At 35.3% G+C, this 21075-nt stretch overlaps 1 protein-coding gene across 2 annotated transcripts in view; it reads right to left on the bottom strand.

The window, feature by feature from the left end:
• Positions 1-21075, bottom strand: part of LOC138715330 (synaptic vesicle glycoprotein 2B-like) — a 135306-nt gene that overhangs the window by 76893 nt on the left and 37338 nt on the right. The window contains exons 3-4 of one of the 2 annotated variants that reach the window (XM_069848123.1): positions 18107-18166; positions 17775-17936 (exon numbers count right to left, since the gene is read on the bottom strand). The exons of the other annotated variant lie outside the window; for it this stretch is intronic. Coding sequence (XP_069704224.1) covers positions 17775-17936; positions 18107-18166 — 222 coding nt within the window. The remainder of the gene's footprint in view (positions 1-17774; positions 17937-18106; positions 18167-21075) is intronic. 2 annotated transcript variants of the gene reach the window in all.

A 21075-nucleotide genomic window follows, 5' to 3' on the forward strand; every position in this document is an offset into this window, starting at 1 on the left:
GAAGAGTGAAATAATAATAAAATTGATAAATATAAAATCGACTGGAGCGAATATGAACAGGCAAACCATGTATTATGCCGAACTGACATAAACAGTTGCAGTAGCGTAAGTTGTTATGGCATTGGTGTATTGAACACGTTGATAGTAGTAGCTCAAGGTTCGAATCTCCCCCAACCTTCTTTTTTTTTTATTACAAATTTGCCATCATATGTGTCTCGCAAAGCTATAATTATGTGGCGATATAACTTAGAATATGCCCAAACTCTAATAAATAATAAACCTCCCTCTCTCTTCAAAGCAATACTGCTATCTGTTAATATAACGTTCTGTCCCTCCATTACCCTTGAAGATGGCACAGAAACAATAACTCATTGCCCTGGTTCGCATGGCTTATTCAGCGTATGCTACTATCCGACAGGACTTTGATTGGAGAAATGTCACTTCTCCGACGAGGTAATTGTCTCCAATAGCAATGATAGTACTGCCCTAGTTTATTGTATGAGTAACCACCGACACGCTTCGCGTGAGGGTCGCGTAATGGGGGTGGATATCATACGATGGGGTCGGACTTCTGGAACGCATCCACGGTCTGTTTACGGCAGAAGTCTACGAACACATTTTGGCAAATGTAATGATCCCTTCCGCCCGAAAACGGTATCCAGAAGGAACACTTTTATTCCAGCAGGATAATCATCCGATACACACGGCCAACCGGATTCAAAGATGGTTTACGAGGAGGTGTGATGTCGAACCAGTCGACTGGCCTCCTCCAAATTCACCAGATATGAATCCGTTTCAAAATTTGTGGGCTGCAGTCAAAAGGATCCTACGCTCTAATTGGGCAGAACAACCACCCGTTCGGACACCTGAGGAATTGTGGACAGAGTTCTAGATGCAAGGGAGAAGATGGCCAAGAATTTAGACCTGTTCCATAATCTTGTGGACTCCATGCCGCGCAGAATGAGGGCAGATGTTGACGCAGATGGTTTGTGGACGAGATACTAGTCCCCACCACAGCCTTGTTTTGTTAATATATTAACAAATTGTTTGTTGTTGTTAATTTCATTATTTATTTGTGTTTGATATGCGTCCGTTTTTTTAGGATGTGAAACAAGTATTTTTGTTTATACAGACCAGGTCTCACCTATTAATAGCTCACAGGTGATGGGCAATAATATTTTTACAAGGCAGGCATAATGATGTTTGTTAACAAATGCCATTTCACATTTAAACTAATAAATTAAGTAAAAGTTAAAATAAAAGAAAAATAATTGTACCGTACCAGGAGACGAACTCACAACCTCTGGCACGGATGTCAGACTTCTTACCACTGGGCCACACACTGATCGTAAGGTTTATTATATTATAGACGGACGACTTTCAATGAAGAGACACCACGGCAATGCCTTGCACTGTGTTACGTTTACACGAGTGAACCGCGCGATAGAACTTAACATTTCTATCGACCAAGAGTCGGCCCATTCTTTTTGCCGCTAAGTGTACGTCAACAAAGAAATGTAAGTAGACACTTCATTGTTAAGCATTTTAGTTCTGTTATTGTCTTATTACATAGAGCAAGCAGTAACCAATATGATTACATGAGGTGGCGTCATGAATTCTGTTCAGTAGAGGCGTAATAGTGTAAGAAATTTGGCGTGGGTCGTTTTCGACCCTATGGGCACATAGGGAACCTTTCGTACATTTTGCTAAATTTTCTAATAATATTATAATTGATATTTTTGTGAGTTGATTTTCTTTACTTCCATATTCCCTATGAAAATTTACGAAAATTTACCATTTATAAATACGTGAAGTATTTTTTTTTTTGGAAAAATACTATCCCGCTAAAACAGCTAACAAGCAAACATTCTAATGAGGGCAGATAAAAAAGTTATTTTTTTTTTCTTCCACCATGTTAGTAATGTCAAAAGAAGTGCTTATACAAATTTTGGCCACTCGACCACAATAACGAGGCCGTCCAGAAAGTAATTTTCCCTGGGGCCGTTTACAGAAAAAAGCACAATTACTGTTGCGCTATTTGTCAACATATCCCGAACTGGAATTGAGACATCTGTCATACCATGGGATCAATTTTTGTATCTTTGTGTCGAAGTCAGCCGCTTGGGATCGGAACCAGCGTTTGATAGCTGTTTGCAAGTCTCTATCGATCCCATGATATGACAAATATCTCAATTCCGGTGAGAATATGTTGAAAAATAGCTATACAATTGCTTTGCCTGTTCCAATAAATTTTTCCAATGAAATCGTGTTTTCTTTCTGTTAACTTCCCCTGGCGAACTTATTTTTTTTACGGCCCTCGCAATTGCGGTTGAGTAGCCAAAATTTGTATAAGCATTTCTTTTGAGATTATTAACATGGTGAAACAAATTAATTAACTTTTTTATCTGCCTCCATCAGAATGTTTTCTTGTAAGACGTTTGTTTTCCCTTATTTTAGAGATAATTACGACAAATCTCATAAAAAGAGTCTTACCACTTTCGAAATACTGGAAGAACTTTAGATATTGAGTGGTTCTACAATCTCCTGAAGATGACGGTAATGAAACTGGTGACGATTCGGTTGACGGTTGTAACAATTTCTGTGCCATCGCGAACTTGAGGCTCCACCTAAACTTTTTTTTATCAATAAGGAGTCTGTAGATTGCAATGAAATTGTTCATAACCCAGATTGCGAAAATGAAAATGTGGTAGAAATACAACTATATTCCTGGGCCTCCTCTGTAGAAGCATCAGGGATAATTGGAGGGACTGATGTGACTGTCATTAGCTACAATCAATCGTTTCAGTTCTGTAGAATTATAATCCATTTTTCTCGCGGTGTGGGCCAGAAATCTAAAAGATGTGTTTACTGCAGAAGCAAAACCACAAAATCATGCAAAAGATGTGATGTAGCATTGTATGATAATAGGTTTGGAATAAATGGGGCCGTCTATTGCTTATCTTACACTGTAGTATTAATATGTTACATTTTATTGATGAACGTTTTCGGCATATTTATGCCATCTTCAGATCTTAAAAGTTGTCTTTATACATGCTTAATATTATGCCACAGCTGAATGTGGACAGCAATCACAAGTTCTACTTACAAATAGTGTAATTATGATTTCGTTGTTTGTTAGTTATGTATTACATATAACCATTGTGGCATAATATTAAGCATGTATAAAGACAACTTTTAAGATCTGAAGATGGCATAAATATGCCGAAAACGTTCATCAATAAAATGTAACACATTAATACTACAGTGTAAGATAAGCAATAGACAGCCCCCTTTATTCCAAATCTATTGTATTTCTGCTTATCGGTTAAAACTACCAACAAAATGAAAATTGTATGATAAATGTTTCATATAGTTCCATGCGTATTTTTTTATGATTTACATCCATTTCCATTCCCTTCATTTGTAAGTTAATTAAAGTAGCACTTACAGTATTTGGTTAGTGGTTACCGGTAATATTTTGTTTGGTTTAGGCTGCTTTAGTTGTGCAAAACGTTTTTTTTCATTGGTAGTAGTAGTTATGTAAATTTATTGTTTTATATTTCTTTTTGTAAAAACTGAATCCTTACAGCAATAAAAAAATTCATATTATATTAGACATGTAAAAAGGTGACTAAATTATGTCCACCAACCTTAGTAAATACGCCCTATTACATAGCACCCATCTGGAATTTCTGAGTAACAGAGATAGTTTATATGCATAGTAGTTTTCTACATATGTCCTTTTGTATTTGTATACACAAAATATAAGTGTAATAATAAATTTTTGAGTTATATTAAGCAAAAGAATCATTTTTTATTAATTATGTCCAACAGTTTTAGTAAATAATCGTTATGATGATTTTACAGTAATATGTAGACTTCGTTGAATTGCCACACGCAGCATGCAATCAGGTTGCCGATGTACGGTAGTATAGAGGAGGTGAGCCACCGCCCGGTCTGGTAGTATAAGCAGTTCATGTTAAGAGTTGTGACCTGTCCAAATAGATAGAGTAGCTACAGCTAATGTATACCTATGTAAGCACTTGTTTTTGCATTACTGTGGTTGTAATAGTCAAAGTTTAACATTTGTTCAGTGCAGACAAGAATTCAATCAAACATACTACAATGAGAGTGTTGCTGTTCCAAAAAAAATTACTCCTGGAATAATCTTACCCCCGCAGCCAGTCTTGACCCGTTGGGGAACGAGGTTGAATTCTGTTAATTATTATGCAGAACATTATGGAAAAATAATGGAGGTAATTGATGCATTGGATAGCACAGACAGTTCCGCTGTTGCAGCTGTAAAATCATTGCTTTCTGAACAGCTATTGAAAGATATTCTGTCATTGATTCTAATTTTAAAATCGTGTCCAAAAGCATCACCCTGTTAGAATCGTCTAAACTACAACTCTCAGAAGCCCTTCATATAGTGGATTAAAAGTATCACAAACTATTATCCAAAATAACACTTCACTAATTTCAGAAAAAGTGAAATGTAAGTTGAGAAACATTATTGCTAAAAATTCTGCCTATTCACAACTTCGTATTATAAATGATGTACTATCAGGTCACGACAAGACGTCTGAAGTTTGTGTACTAAAAAGTAGTGACTTTCCGTTCTTCAAATATGCACGTATTACATCGTGTGTTGTTGAATGTACATTTTCCCAATCTAAAAACTGTTTAAGTGACCATCGGAGGAGGTTACTTTGCAGTCGCTCAAAATGTACATAACTCTTTACTGTAATGTACATATCCAAGGATTATGTATCTTACATTAAATTTTAAGAGTTAATATATCTCACTACAAAATAATTGTGTATTTACATGTTTAGACATTTGCTACTTCAATGATCATTCATTATATTTCTTGAATGCAGGATACAGGTTTTATTGTAACCGCAGTATACTGCTCAGTGTTTACATTAGAGACACGCCCCCTTCTCATACAGTCTATACCACGTGCACAGTAAACCTTGCGAATCTTGTGGCAATTCCACGAAGTCTAGTAATATGCAAGAAAAGGTTGCTCATATGCCCACAGGGTCGTTTTCGACCCACGGTTAAATGGGCACTAATGATTATGTAAGCAGAGATTTTGCATTGTTATTCTCTTACTATGACTAAAAGAAGCAACATTTGTGAAAATGAAGAATTTTTTCAAAAATAAAAATTACGGGCATATATGGGTTAAGAATGTAAGCCAATAGTTTCTGGGGTCGAACATGTTTATCACGATCAGAGTAAATGTTAATAAGTTCGTCCTTAAGTTGATCTACATGAAAAACCTTAGGGTACAGAGCCATGACTTTGTTTAAATGAAGTTGGGGAAATTTTGAATGATACATACATACTGACTTTAGTTTCATCAAGTAGTTCTACGAAACGAAGGTCTTCGTAATTACCGAAACGTGTTTCTAACTGAAGCAACACTGAATCAAGAACCTCGTAGGCAACTCTTCTTTGACCCTGGTTAGCATTCACGACATCTGAACACAAAGCAGAACATTCTTCTTCAATTTCTTTAATTACTTTATCACTTCTGAGAGATCTGATATTAGTAGTAGCAACCTTAACCTCTTTAATGTACAAATTTACATCAGAAGACTTTTTCGACTGCAGAATGCTAAACAAAAAGTCGGTGTAGACAAAAATTCTAGAAAAGAGATAGAGAAGGAACAAATATTTACGATTGTTCAATATATTGTCTATTCCTATTGCTGTCTGGATTGATTCTGGATCCCAGCTCTCAGAATTTGTGATATGATTCACTGCTCTTTTCAACTCGCAATAATATTTATTCACGGTCATAACAGCTCGAGAATGATAATTCCATCGGGTAGGAGAAGGATGAGGAAGCTGAAAACCTTGCTCTCTTAGCAACTCTGCACGACGTGAAGAACGAGAGAAGAATGTGTGGAAGACAGATGAACAATTTCACCTCTTTTATAGTTTTCGTAGAATGAAGAAGAACCAAATTGAGTTGATGGGCGTAACAATGTACGAAGATGGCAAGAGGATAAGACTGTCTGACAATTGCCTGGACACCCCCTTTATGGCCAGACATTGCTGTAGCTCCGTCATAAGCCTGACATACGAGTCTGGTGTCATCAATGTTCCATTCCTTTAGAATTGCGATTATGACATCAGCTAAACCTCTAGCAGTCTTATCAGCAGACACGTCATAAAAGCCTAGAAACCGCTGTTCGACTTTTCCATTAACACAATACCTGTGATTTAACGGAAACATCTGTAGTTTCGTCAGCTTGGACAGAAACGAATTCAGCTAATTCTATGTATTTCTTTTTACGTTCCTGAACGGCAATAGTAACAGCCTTAATCAAATCATTTGTATGTCACTAGAAGTACCTTTGAAGACATTTTCTGATTATAAATGGTCTTTCATGAAAGATTCCTCCGAAGCCAGTAAATTAAGAGTAGCCAAGTAGTTCCCTTTATTAAATGCACATTGACTTTCTCGATGACCCTTGAACGGCAATTCCTGAATACCTAAGTGACAAACAACGTCTACTAATCTGCTGACAATTTTCCTATTTTTTGAAACCATTTCATTGTGTTTAATGGCCTGTAGTCTCTGCCCCTCTGAAACGGCATGGTCGATACTGCACCACCCTAACATATGAAATTTCTCGGCACACTTTATGTGATTCTCAGATGCCGCGTGTTTTTTAGATTTTTTTTCGAATTTTTTTTATGGTGTTTACACCCGTTCTACGCCAAGAACGTTCCCCGTCAACGCCAAACATCAAACAATAAAAACACAATAGCTTTTGTTCATGACCTTTACCAGTTTCACACAGCCATTGATATTTATCATACCAGCTTTTCTGAAATTTTCGAACAAATTTTCCGTCCTGTTGTAATAATGTTAAGTCAGGACGTTTCTGTAATGTTTTTATCGTTACCTTTTATTCTAACGACAAGGAGGAAATACCACTATTAAGTAAATACACAACTAAACAGAAGTCAGGACTGCTAAATTTAGAAGCCATCAGATCTTGAATAAACACACAAACTGTCACACTGTCACTAAAAGTATTCTTTTCTTTTTTAAATTTTAGTTTTTAATTAATTTATTAGTTTAAATGTGAAATTGCATTTGTTAATAAACTTCGTTATGCCTGCCTTGTAAAAATATTATTGCCCATCACCTGTGGGCTATTAATGGGCGAGATCTGGCCTGTATAAGCAAAAATACTCGATTCACATCCTAAGAAATCGGACGCATATCAAACAGAAATAAATAATTAAATAAACGAATACAAACAATTGTTTAATATATTAACAAAAAAGATCTGTGGTGGGGACTAGTACCTCGTCCACAAACCATTTGGGTCAACAACAGCCCTCATTCTGCGAGGCATTGAGTTCACAAGATTATGAAACAGGTCTAAATCCATGGCCATCTCCTCCCACGCATCTAGAACTTTGTCCCATAATTCGTCAGCTGTTTGAACGGGTGGTTGTTCTGCCCAATTAGTGTGTAGGATTCGTCTGACTGTAGCCCACAAATTTTCAATCGGATTCATATCTGGTGATTTTGGAGGCCAGTCGACTAGGTCGACATCAGGCCTCCTCGTAAACCATCTTTGAATTCGGTTGGCGGTGTGTACCGGGTGATTATCCTGCTAGAAAAAGTTTTCCTCCTAAATATTGTTCTCGGGCGAAAGGGATTATTATATTTGACAAAATGTGTTCGTAGACTTCTGCCGTAAACCGAACGTGAATGCGTTTCAGAAGTCCTGCCCCATCGTATGACATCCACTCCCAACACGCGACCCGACCTGTTAAGTCGTCTCACGAAGCGTTCATCGTATCGTTGGCCATCCATACGATAAACTAGGGCAAGGCCATCCTTGCTACTGGAGACAATTACCCCGTCGGTGAAAATGACATTTCTCCAATCGAAGTCCTGTCGGAGAGTAGCATACGCTGGACGGTCCACGGCATGCTCCATCGTCAAATGTTCTTTCCTCACAGTTCGACGATACCATATGTCATGCTCTCTAAAATGTCTCCTCACGGTGTGTGGGGAACCTGGAAAGTTGGACGCCATCTTGAGTTGAGAGGCAGTTCTGCAGGGGTGGTTCTCAACTCCTCTCAATAACATGGCGTCCTCTTCCCTTGTACAGATGCGCGGCCGGCCAGGAATGGGAAGATTCATAACTTCACAATTCTCGATAAAAAAAAATAGCCCACTGCTTAGCAATTGACAATGGGACTCCAATCTCTCTGGCCTCCATTGACGCAGAATAACCTAAGCGAACCTGGGCAATGACTTGTTGACGGAGTTGTCTCTCTGCCATATTCAAGCGTAATGATTAAACAGAACGTTTTATTAACAGATAGGAGTATTGCTTTGAAGAGAGAGGAAGGTTTATTATTTGAGTTTGGGCATATTCTAAGAGATGTCGCCACATAAATATAGCTTTGAGAGACATATGATGGCAAATTTGTAATTAAAAAAAAAAGATCGTGGGAGATTTGAACCTTGAGCTACTACTATTAACTCGTTCAATAGACCAATGCCGTAACGACTTACGCTACTGAGACTGTTAACATCGTTTCAGCATAATACGTGGTGTTCCTCTTCATATTTGCTTCGGCTGATTTTGTATTTATCAATTTTATTATTATTATTATTATTATTATTATTATTATTATTATTATTATTTCACTCTTCAGGGGCCCTGTTATAGGCTATCTAGAATCAACCCTCCATTCGATTTTATAACATATTTTATGCTCTTAAGAAAATACAGCAAATTTAAATGATTTAATTATGTGTTACATGGTGAACTACGGCTTTGACGAGACGAGCAAGTGTAATGTTATATAGGTATATGGAACTTAGAAATCGTCGGCGGCCCATTCTTTTTGCCGTTAATTGTACGTTAAGTAGAGAGATCTGTTACTTTTTATATACTTCAAAATTCCAAAATAAAAGTCTTAGATTATCCCGCAACACTTCTGCCTCAAGGCAAAACAAAATTAGGAGACTTAATAAAGATGACAACGCATTGTAAACATGAATCCAAATAAGTATACAATTACAAGCTTTTAAGTTGTGTATTTGTAATGTACAATTCAAATATGACTCCGTCTATTGCACTAATGTATTGTTAAATTACTATGAACTATGAGCTGTGAACTATACATATTTATGTAATGTAAACATAACATGTAATATTGCAACACTTGCAAGAAACTCTTCCAGAAAGCTATTAAAATCGCTTATTTTAATATTTTTTCAATACCTGTTCTTTTTTCTATTTAGTTTTTTTATGGTCTCTTTTCTGGAATTTGAGTTAGGCCCATGTTTTTAATTTTGGAATTTACGAGACACTGCATCGTTCGTAAGTTTAGGATACCTAAGAAGTAATTTCGTAAGTGTGCCATCAGGTTGCGAAACGAAGCGATAAGCTTATTTAACCGTGTTGAAACAAAATAAAATGCGAGCGAGGCTTTAGTTCATACGCAGTATGTCTCCTGCCACATTATCTATTATACTCTAACTTGTCACATTCCTCGGTCTTATGTCGCTTAGCTATCCCCTCACCTAACCCATGTAACCAGCTGGCGAGCATAGTCGGCGCTGCTGTGCGGTCCGCCTTAACCAGTTGTTCAGGGAGATGAAATGAAGGGGGAAGTGAAGTGTTGGAATGAAAAAGGTAAACGGGAGTACCCCGGGAATCGAACCCAGAACGTCTGAGTGGAAGGCCAACGCACTAGCGCTGTAGCCACACATACGACACGAACGGGTGTTATGCGTCCAGGTTCCATGTACGTCCACACTTACTGCAACTTGGGCACGCAGGATCCTTTGATGTTACGCAGAAAAACCGACAAGTGATAGAACGCAGCTCGCCCCGGTCCGTTAAGTTCAGGTTACGGGATCACGTACGTACCGAAGTTGCGAAGTACCGTCCAGATAGGAAAGCAGCGCGGTTACCCTAAGAGGTTAGGTTGTAAGTGTGGATGCGGTTTTAAGATGGCTGTGGTAACTATACAATTAATAACAAAACAGGAACTCGTTTACGTTAATTAAAATTCATATTGAGAAATAGTCAGCTAAGCCTCTTGTTAATAACATATATCAATATAATTAATTATTTATTCCTTCTTATGGCTTAAGCATTGATTACATATAAAAGAAAACACTGATGTGTTAAATCTTATTTAGTCTTAATACTAAAGTTTTCGCCATTTTGTAGGGCATCTTCAGGTACGAGATATAACAGATATCCATCTAAAATCAATTACAAAAACTTTGCTTTTCATTTGGAAATGACATAACTAGAGTAGAAATATGACATGGTGACAATATTAATAATCCAAAACAACATTAAAAAGATTATGTCAAATATTAAAAACGAATTAAAACGACGTAAGTTTGCATAGCTATGAAGTAATACTGAATACGTGATATTGGCATACAAAGTAGATCTCAATACATGGTGTCCTAAACATATTATACTGTTGCCAATAACTTGTTGAAAGTGAATAGAGAAGCATACAGAGAGTAGAAATCAATGTGCTGATCATAGTAAAATCAATAAATTACTAGAAATATAAAAAAACCTGATATTACTAAATGTAGAGTCGTAACATGTACAGCTGTCAAAAGAAAAAGTGGCCGCTCTCCTGGAACAAAGTTCCCTTCGGGTATCTTCGCTACAATTCGGAGACAGGCGATGTTACATGTTTTGGACCACGTTGCCTGATATCTATAGTTATAATTAAAGTATACTGTGTGTTATTCGATAGCATAATGGTAGTGTTCAGGCTTCTTATTCATGAGGTCCTGCGTTCGACTACAACCTCGTGCTTTTTATGTCCTTTTTTGTTGTGTTTTTGAGAGAGACAAACTAGACATAATGGCTCCTTTCTCTTTTATGATTATTTTAGTAATTAACATCAGGTTCATTAATAAATTATGCCATGACTTTATCATTATCATTATGATATTGTGGCTGCAAATGGAAAGAAAAAAGATTTTATTCTAAATAAAATATCTTTCGTGGTATAAACATAACAAATTTACTGGCGTCGGCCTTAAAACATTCAAACAATTAAGCGTTCAAAAAAACAAAACAAAAAGCCACAATTCAATATTTAGTCTATCTTCCTCTTATCTCGATCATCTTGCAGTCGAGTGGGCATGGAATTGACTAGTCTTTGCAAATAGCGACTGTTCTTAGACACGATATTCCAGGCATTCTGAACATACACACATAAATGTTCTGTCCTTGGGCAGGTCTTTCATTGCAAATACAGCAATCTCCAATCTTTCCTATTTTCTGCCTTCCTCTTAGTCTCCGCATATGATCCACATATCCTAATGTCGTCTATTATTCTTTTCAACCAGAGACCCAACCAATTCCTTTTTCTCTTTCTAATCAGTTTCAGCATCATTCTTTCTTCACTCACTTTTTCAAACACAATTTTATTTCTTATTCTGTCTGTCCACTTTACACGCACCGTTCTTCTCCACATCCACATTTCAAATGCTTCAATTCGTTTCTCTTCATTTCGTCGTAATGTCCATGTTCTTTCCCCATACAATGCCACACTCCACACAAAGCACTTCACTAGTCTCTTCCTTAGTTATTTTTCCATAGGTCCGCAGAAGATCCTTCTTCTTCTATTAAAAGCTTCCTTTGTTCATGTTTGCAGTTTTCTTGGGAAGAATAGGTCTAAATGCGGTAACATCCCGTTGCTTTCCGCACACCACTATCTCTTTCGCATCTTATTAAATTCCAGGGGGCCCAAGCGTGGAGATGAGGAGAGTGGATCTGACTAATTGGGCCCTCCGGACTTCACCGAAAGTCACGGCAAGGGTTAAATATTAATTCTCTCAGGATGTTTGACCCGGTCAGAGACCGGGAAATCTCAATTAGCCTTTGCCCCCCGCATCCTGGACTAGCTTCTACGAATCATCAGAAAATCTTAGAGTGTGATTGGGCCAATTTTTCCGAAAATGTTTCCACACTTTTGCTCTCGTAGCTCAGAGGACGAACGTCGGAATTTAGATGTCGACGTCTCAGGTTCAATTCCTCGTTACTCCTTTTCATTTTATTGTGGTCCAAGATAGTATAATGTAATAATACAAAAAGAAAAACTAATAGCAGTATTATGCAACTGGATTTTTCCAAACCTAATGTTAAATTTATGTTATTTATATCGCTAAAGAACGATTACAATATAAATAACTTGAATATTATTTATACAGTATCATTAAAGAACGATAACACAATATAAATGATAAATATCGGTTTGTTTAATTAATATATTGCGAAAGAACAATAACAATATAAATAACTTCAATATTGTTTTATAATGCTAATGAAGGAAAACAGAATATAAATGATAACTTGAATATTATTTAAATCGCTAAAGAACGATAACAATATAAAAAACGTGAATATTATTCATATCGGAATTTCACAGATTTATTACAGATGTATTTAAGAAATTGTAGAAGAATAGTAATTAGTAACAGTGTCCTATTTATTCTTCTTGGAGCCAAATTTGTAACTTTTAAAAGTGTGGTTACTATGTTGAAGTGTATGTGTTGTAACGGATGCTTGATTTGTTATGTATGTGAGTCAGTGTTTGTGTGACTATTGTGTATTAATTTATGATGTATGGTACGGAAGGCTGCATATTTGTGTTATAGAAGTGTTACGTATGTGTGTTGTTAATGTTTTTGTATGTTTCAAATTGATACCTGATATTTGTTTTGCAATCGCAATGCCTAATTTACGGATTTTTTATGTTTTGTTTACATCGCATAAGCTAATTTAATTTTCTTTTCCATTTCTCTTTATGCTTATATTTTTGTGTATAAAACTATAGCCCTAACATACATATGTAAAATAGGGCTAACCCCCATTGGAGATATAATAATAATTATTATTCATATCGTTATAATACGATAACAGAATACAAATGATGACCTGAATTTTATTCATATCTCTAAAGAACGATAACAAAATATAAATAACGGATATCCATAAAGAACGATAACTGGATATAAATGATAATTTGAATATCATTTACATTGCTAAAGAACGATTAAAAAATAAAATGAAAACTTGAAGAAGGCCCGAACCCACGACCTTTGAATCATTAAACAAGCACTCTACCGCTGGTCTACGAGGCGCAGATATGGAACACTTTCATAGTTCCGGAACTGCTTGTACAAGCACATGCATCGTGTAACATCGCCGCGACCCGAAGTGAACTTTGAAAATATTCGCTGTTCACGAGTGCGGCCACTTTTTTTTTTTTGACAGCTGTACAACAAATACCGTAGTTTCCCCTAACTATGGTCCACATTTGTCAAATTTTTCTTTGTATATTCAGTACTATTCATCCAGATTAAGTGAAATTTTGGCTTCGGACTCTTGTAAGTGTATATTAAATAAATATTGATATATGTGTTTGAAATTATTTAATTACAAGTGTTAAAAAAATAATAAGCATTGGCACATAGTTGTATTCTGAGTTGCCCAGCTATGGTCCACTCATATATTCATGCTTGGAAGCATGAATGGACTATAGCTGGACCTGTAATTATTCGTAAATCAATACGTCGTTTCTAATTTAAGGGTAGAAACATAATCTAGCCCAGAAATATTAAAAATAAATGAAAAGTACATGGATTCTTTTTATTAGTACACATTGCATAAACACACAATAAACAAGTGAAATCTGAAAGTCATTTTCCTGCAATAATGAACAACTACACTCACCGGTAAAAAAAAATCGGGCCACCTAAAGTTTCTCAATTTTTTTTATGATGTGAGAATCAGAAAACCCATTATGAAATTAAAAAAAAAAAAAAAACATTGCTTCCCAGAAAAAAAAAAACTCTTTTTTATTATCACTTGCGCTATTATTTTCAACGCCAAACAATGGGTATAATATTAGAAGGTGTAAAACCTTACAAATTGTTTCAATTTTCTTCCACATGTTCAACTGATTTTGTGACCACCCAGATGTTACTAATAGCGGATATTGCGTCCCCGTGACTATATGACTGTTACCATTCGCCGATTCAACCCTTCGATCAGATTCTGGATGTCAGTCTGGTCGATTCTATTCCATTCTTTACTTAGAACATTTCGGAGCTGCTGTAAGTTGCTGTGACGAGTTAGTCGACTTCTAACTCGCTTCCCTAGCATTTCCCACACATGTTCAATAGGGTTTATTCTACAATTTTCAAAAGTTTTTAATAAAATGTAGTTAGCCCGTTTTTTTTCCGGTGAGTATATTAAAGAACAGAAGTACGGTATCAAAGTAAACTAACACATTCTTAGCAAAATATTATGCAAATAAGTTCAGTGATAATGTTTATTTACCATATGAGAACTATATTCAGTAGGCTTATTTCTATCCTTTGAATCTCCACTTCTCTTGTAATTCTGAAATTTAAAATAGATCTCTCTTTTTCGAGACGCATTTGGGGTCTTCAATTTGTTTTATTATGTATTCCTTTCTATAGAATAAAATGCCTTCCATTTCTCGCCATCTCAGTAATTGCCGCTTCTTACTATACATGAAACAACAGCTCCATTGTTCTTCACTTCCAAAACTTTACCTGGCCACAATTTCTCCTCATAAGTAACTGCCATATAACTATGTGTCTTTAGCATTATTTTAACAGATTTCGTCTTATTTTCTACATCTGACTCACTGTCTGTAAATATGGAGAGTACACCGAAAAACATCATAATCTGTATCCAATTCAATTTCATCGCTCTCATAGTCACTTACAGGGACGGTTGTTTTCCTTCTACCCTGAAGTTTTCGTTTTACCGGACCATTATTCGTCTAGTACCATTGATGCTGGAACAGCCTGCTTCTTTATTTACTGGAATATAATGTTAAATTTGTTTTAGAATATTTGTTTTAGAATATACTGAGATACCGTATTTGCAGAAGTAAATAATCACATTGTTCACATTTCATTAAAACAAATATTTCAAAATGAAATACAACTATGGTCCACGAAAAATTGTGGTACATAGTTGAGGACTGACTTCTAGCCTTGAGGTTAAACATTTTTCACGCAGAGTCCTTAAGCTCTGCCAGTGTAATTATTACGTGAAAGTAAACACTATATAGCCAAGTTTAATTGTACAAATAATCATATATCTATAACGTACCAGTTCTACAGAGGAGAGCTTAATAAAACAGAAAAACACAAACTGAATGTTTTCGTGTCTTCACACATTCATTAGAACGATGCACACTGACCTTATTAAGCATCCATATCATTACCAAGTGTAATGGTAGATAGAAGCATCTATGAGGAACATAATTCCATGACAGTGGCGCCTTAAATGGCAAACACCGAATTCTTGGGAGACTAAGTAGTACATAATGCGTTTTGGACCATAGTTGGGTGCCTGGACCATAGTTATGGGGAATTACGGTACATCCCTTCTTTTCAACAACCTGTGTACGGTGATGGTTTAGATTTTTCGCATGGTTTTATAGGAGAACACAGAACACTTAACAAGAATTTTACTCGCTCCATCGAAATTAGCCAGTTCATATTTGCTTTCACGACTCTATATTTAGTAATATCAGTTTTTTTTTATTTCTAGTAATTTATTGATTTTACTATGATCAGCACATTGTTTTCTACTCTCTGTATGCTTCTCTATTCGCTTTGAACAAGTTATTGGCAACAGTACAATATATTTAGGACACCATGTATTGAGATCTACTTTGTATACCAACATCACGTATTCAGTATTACTTCATAACTATGCAAACTTACGTCGTTTTAATTTGTTTTTAATATTTGACATAATCTTTTTAATGTTTTTTGGATGATTACTATTGCCACTATGTCATATTTTTACTGTAGTTATGTCATTTCCAAATGAAAAGCAAAGTTTTTGTAATTGATTTTAGATGGATATCTGTTATATCTCGTACCTGAAGATGCCCTACAAAGGGCGAAAACGTTAGTATTAAGACTAAGTAAGGTGTAACACATCAGTGTTTTCTTTTATATGTAATCAATGCTTAAGCCATAAAACGGAATAAATAATTATATTTTGATATATGTTATTATTAGTATGCACAAGCCAATCAGCAGAAGAAGTAAAAAGCGAACAAGAATGGCTCTTTCCACAAAATGAACCGGCGATAACGGTATTACATCACAACTCAGAAAGAGCCGTGATTTGCTATTGCCATAGCAACCCTGTTAACTATCTGAACACACATCCGGTGCTGCCACAAGTAATTTCAATCAAAGTTTAGTTCAAGTTTCATTCTCGGTTTGCATTAAGGATGCGAATGAAATTATTTACAGCGGCATAAGGAAGTAATTGCTCGTATGTATTTATTCGCATGTCGTAAGATTAATACAACCTGGTTTCAATTACTTTACTTGAACGCAATTTTTATTTTTAGTAACGTGGGGAGAGAGTTCAATTTCAGGCTCTTTGATGAACTGGGTACTATAACAAAACAAATAACCATAAATACTGCGATATTGAAATGTTTCATTTTTGGCAGAAGAGAGACTACCTAAGTAAATGAAGCAAATTTCTAATCAATCACTATTCTGTATTTTATAGTTTTCAGAGCGTTGCAAGTAAATTATAATCATTTTGAGTAAAAATTCATTTCATATCAGTACTATTCGGATAAACTGATTCTTGTGTAATGAATATAAACAAATAGTTTTAAAGAAAAGATTAGGCCTACATGTATGGAAATACTATGGGTAAAAGAATCCAAGTTGTCAAATACATATATTTTCGTGAAAATTAAAATGTGCAGTGGGGACCCTTGTTGTTCATAAATAGGGGTAAAAACTAATAGCCAATCGAAGGTCATTTAATACGTTTGTAGGGTACGAACTGTTTACGTTATTGGTCTTCTTCGTCCGTCCCACCTCGGCGATCCAACCACTGTTGAGCAATGAACTCAGTGACTCGTAGAAGCAACGGGGTGAGTACAACACTATTTACTGTTTAATGCTGTCTATTACTGAGGATGATGTACAGTACATACTTGTCTTTAGGCGTTGGAGGGACCACGTAGCATATTTCCTACAAGTTTCAACTTAATTTTTTCTCTGAGTAAATGTATTATGAAAGGGTTTCAGTCTAAATCGCTTAAAAATATTTTTGTCATTAATGTTAAAACAATTATTTTTTCAAAGGAGTTACCACTGTAATTATTTACTCTTATATTTGTATACCGTACGTTATTAAAAACTTCTCCTTATTAAATACTTAAAACCAGTTTTATTATTTTATTTATTTTATCAATAAATAGTGTTCAGACATCTGTAATAATTATCTCCATTATTTTTAAACTTCTCCTTATATTTGTATGTGTGTATATATTGTGATGCAAAAATAATTCTTATTTAAGTTTGTATTTTCATGTACAAGTTAAAATGAATTTCTTTCTTCTTTTTTACTGTATCTTTTGATGTCAACGTCGAGCATGAGCAAAGCGATCGCCGTATCAGTAACATATTGAGTGGTGTTCCTATAGTGGGTGGAGTCAGCTAGCTTTCCAAATTAGAAGTTTCCATAACAGAAGATTCCAACAGAGGGACTCCACTGTACTATACTGCGATATTGCAATGCTTAATTCTTGGCACAACAAGGGAGTAAAATGTTTTGCCGATTAAGGTCAACGTTAATAATAAAAATTCTGGCACACTACATAATATGAATATAACAAATTATATTTTTACAATATTGTCATACCGCATATAAATGAAACATTTACAGCTCCCATCTGTCCTGATGAAAGTTCAAGATCACATCGCGCAGATGGCAATATGTAGGCGTTGAGTGCATTTTGAAAACCAGCAGAAAGGAAGCAAAGACCACATGCGAGAACCAGACAGTAGTGAAAGCGTCCATATCCTGTTAAACACATAAAATATATTTAGTTTATTGGTTGGAATTGTCAAAACTTCTGTTCAAGGGCATCTAATTAGAAGATAAACAAAATAATATAAAATAAATAAAAGAGGCCGGTAAGCAAATACTAAAAATATATTAATCTATATGACTTCAGAACAATGTAGGCCTACCTGTCATCGATATAGCCTGATCCAACTTCACACGGAAGTATCCAAGTTTCTCAAGATTATCTGGAAACAAAACATTAAGGTATCTTTTGTAGTAGGCCTATGGATTTCGAATACTCACAAAAGTTAAACTGAATTTATATATATAAGGCCTAAAGGCTACATTATTGGTGGAGAATGAAGCAAACAAACTAAATTAATAATTTAAAACAATAACATAGGCTGAAATTCAACACAGGTCTGAAAATTATGTAGATGCTTACGCTTTCCTCTGTCTTTTACCTCATAGACTGAAGTGTTTGGTCACGACCCAATGTAAAGAGACTAGCTGTGTACAGAGCGTAGCGAACCAGCACGCTGTAGAGTTTGAATTAAATTAAGTTTCAGGAGGAGGGTACCACGACCCAACACTGCTACCTGGAAGATCTATTGCGCTAACCCTTTAATTGAACTCATTCCCAACCCACACCAGCTGACTACATCATAGTTCGTGTCTTCGCTGCATATCCAGGTTTCGAACAGGCAAGTCTACTCGTCCTAAGCCAGTGTCCACAGCCGGCATTCGAGAATGCTTGAGAATGATATATGTTGCCGAATGGTGGCGCTCGTGTACGAATACTGCACCCGGGCCATGATAATGATGGCAGTAACATGTGAATAAATTATGGCGAAGTGAATCCAAGGTCCAACGCTGAAAGTTAGCCAGCAATTTTACTTCAATTTGTTGAGAAAAACCTCTCAGAAAAATTCCAACAGGTAACTTGTCCGAACCAGGATTTGAAACCCAGGCCCGCTCATTTCACAGTCAGATATGCTATTATTCCACAGTTGTGAACACAAACTAGTGGCGCTAGGGTCCAGGGTCTCAAGACTTTCCTATATTAACATCATGGAAGGCCGTACTATTCTTCAGACTTCACCTCAGCCTAATTTTAACTATTGCAGATGACAGATAAAATGAGAAGACAGAGTGTTGGTGGGAAGATAGAGGGAAACGGGAGTACCCGGATAAAACCCTCTGCAACATGTTATGTCCACAATAAATTCCATCACGACCTGGGAGGAGATCGAATTCTTGCCGCCTGGACAGAAGTTCAGCGCGCTAGTTCTTGAGTCACAGACGAAACATGCGCATAATTTCATCATTGTTACTGTGAGCACACTGTATCTGGTATTAAGAGGTATCAAGATTGCACCTTCCTTAAATAATACGAAAATGGTGACATAGATCTGTGACGCCTTTTATTACGGCTGAACATTTATGCAGAAAAAGATATACTCAATGCTGTCTTCCTTGTATTAGAGTCAATAATACTTGTGCGTCTATTCTGAACAAGAAGCATATTTATAGGCTACCGACCAAAAATATTGACAGTAATACTGATCATGTAGGGTCGCTAAAATACTGATGCGTACTGTAAGTATTATTGGCTCGGTATTAGGCTACTGATCGGCATTACTAATCGGTTTTTTAAATTTGTGATGAAGATGACATTAAATGACTGACAACAATTTTTAATAGTATATATGACTCAGGGAACATATCTCAGTGATGGTTGGAGTCTGAGTTAATTCTTTTACTTAAAAAGCCGGAATTACACGACTATAAGTCTTATGAATCATCTTTTAAAAATATTTTTAAAAACTATTCATAAGAGGATCTATAGACTTTCTGAAATGCAGGTGACTGCTACACAGATTGGTTTTAGAGATGGAGTAGGAAAACGTGAGCCTTTATTTTCAATTCAGTTCTTATTTCAACGCTGTAGAGCAGTGATGTCAAAGCAAGCGCATTTTTCTGACCTTTACATCGTGCGCGGGTATCAAGCGCTAGGTATGGAAGGCGGAAGGATTATGTATATGAATAAGCATCCTGTTGGGTTAAGAAAACAGTGGTATACAAACTTCAAACGGAACGTGAAATTTTATGTCGTTATTTTTATATGCCTTCTTTCTGTTTGATTTTGTCATTGTCTGTAAAACAAAAGTACTAACACCAATTTCTTAATATTGCAGTTGTGTTTTAAATGTTAATCTATATTAATAATAAATCTGTAGCCGAAATTTTTCTGGCAATTTTCGATTTTCCAAAAATTATTGGTCCTAACATATATAATTAACCACCCTAAAACCGAAAATCGCTTTTTTTAAATTTTTGTTTATATGTCTGTCTGTCTGTCTATGTTTGTTACCTTTTCACACGATAATGGCTGAACGGATTTCGATGAAAATTGGAATATAAATTAAGTTCGTTGTAACTTAAATTTTAGGCTATATGGCATACAAAATACATTATTTAAAAGGGGGGTTATAAGGGGACCTGAATTAAATAAATCGAAATATCTCGCGTATTATTGATTTTTGTGAAAAATGTTACATAACAAAAGTTTCTTTAAAACTCATTTGCGATAAGTTTTATTCTTTGACAAATTTTGATAGGACTGATATTTAATGAGATAAATGAGTTTTAAAATTAAAATAACTGCCATCTAAGGCCGTATAACGAAATAAAAACAAATGACTTGGTCTATAAGGGGTCTTGGACAACAACAATCGAAAGCTATGAAAGAAAGCCTACAGGGAATGTTTCTGAGTTTGTATGAAGTAATATCGGAAGCTAAATTAACCGATTTTTATAATTCATTATTATTTCACCATTGGAGAGTGTAGTTTCTCTAGATGGACATAATACTATAATGTTATTACAGTAACTTCTGATATAATAATGTAATGTAATATAATATAATATAATATAATATAATATAATATAATATAATATAATATAATATAATATAATATAATATAATATAATATAATATAATATAATATATAATATAATATAATATATAATATAATATAATATATAATATAATATAATATATAATATAATATAATATAATATATAATATAATATAATATAATATAATATAATATAATATAATATAATATAATATAATATAATATAATATAAT

This window comes from Periplaneta americana, chromosome 15, assembly GCF_040183065.1.
Source record: "Periplaneta americana isolate PAMFEO1 chromosome 15, P.americana_PAMFEO1_priV1, whole genome shotgun sequence".
Classification (NCBI taxonomy): domain Eukaryota; kingdom Metazoa; phylum Arthropoda; class Insecta; order Blattodea; family Blattidae; genus Periplaneta; species Periplaneta americana.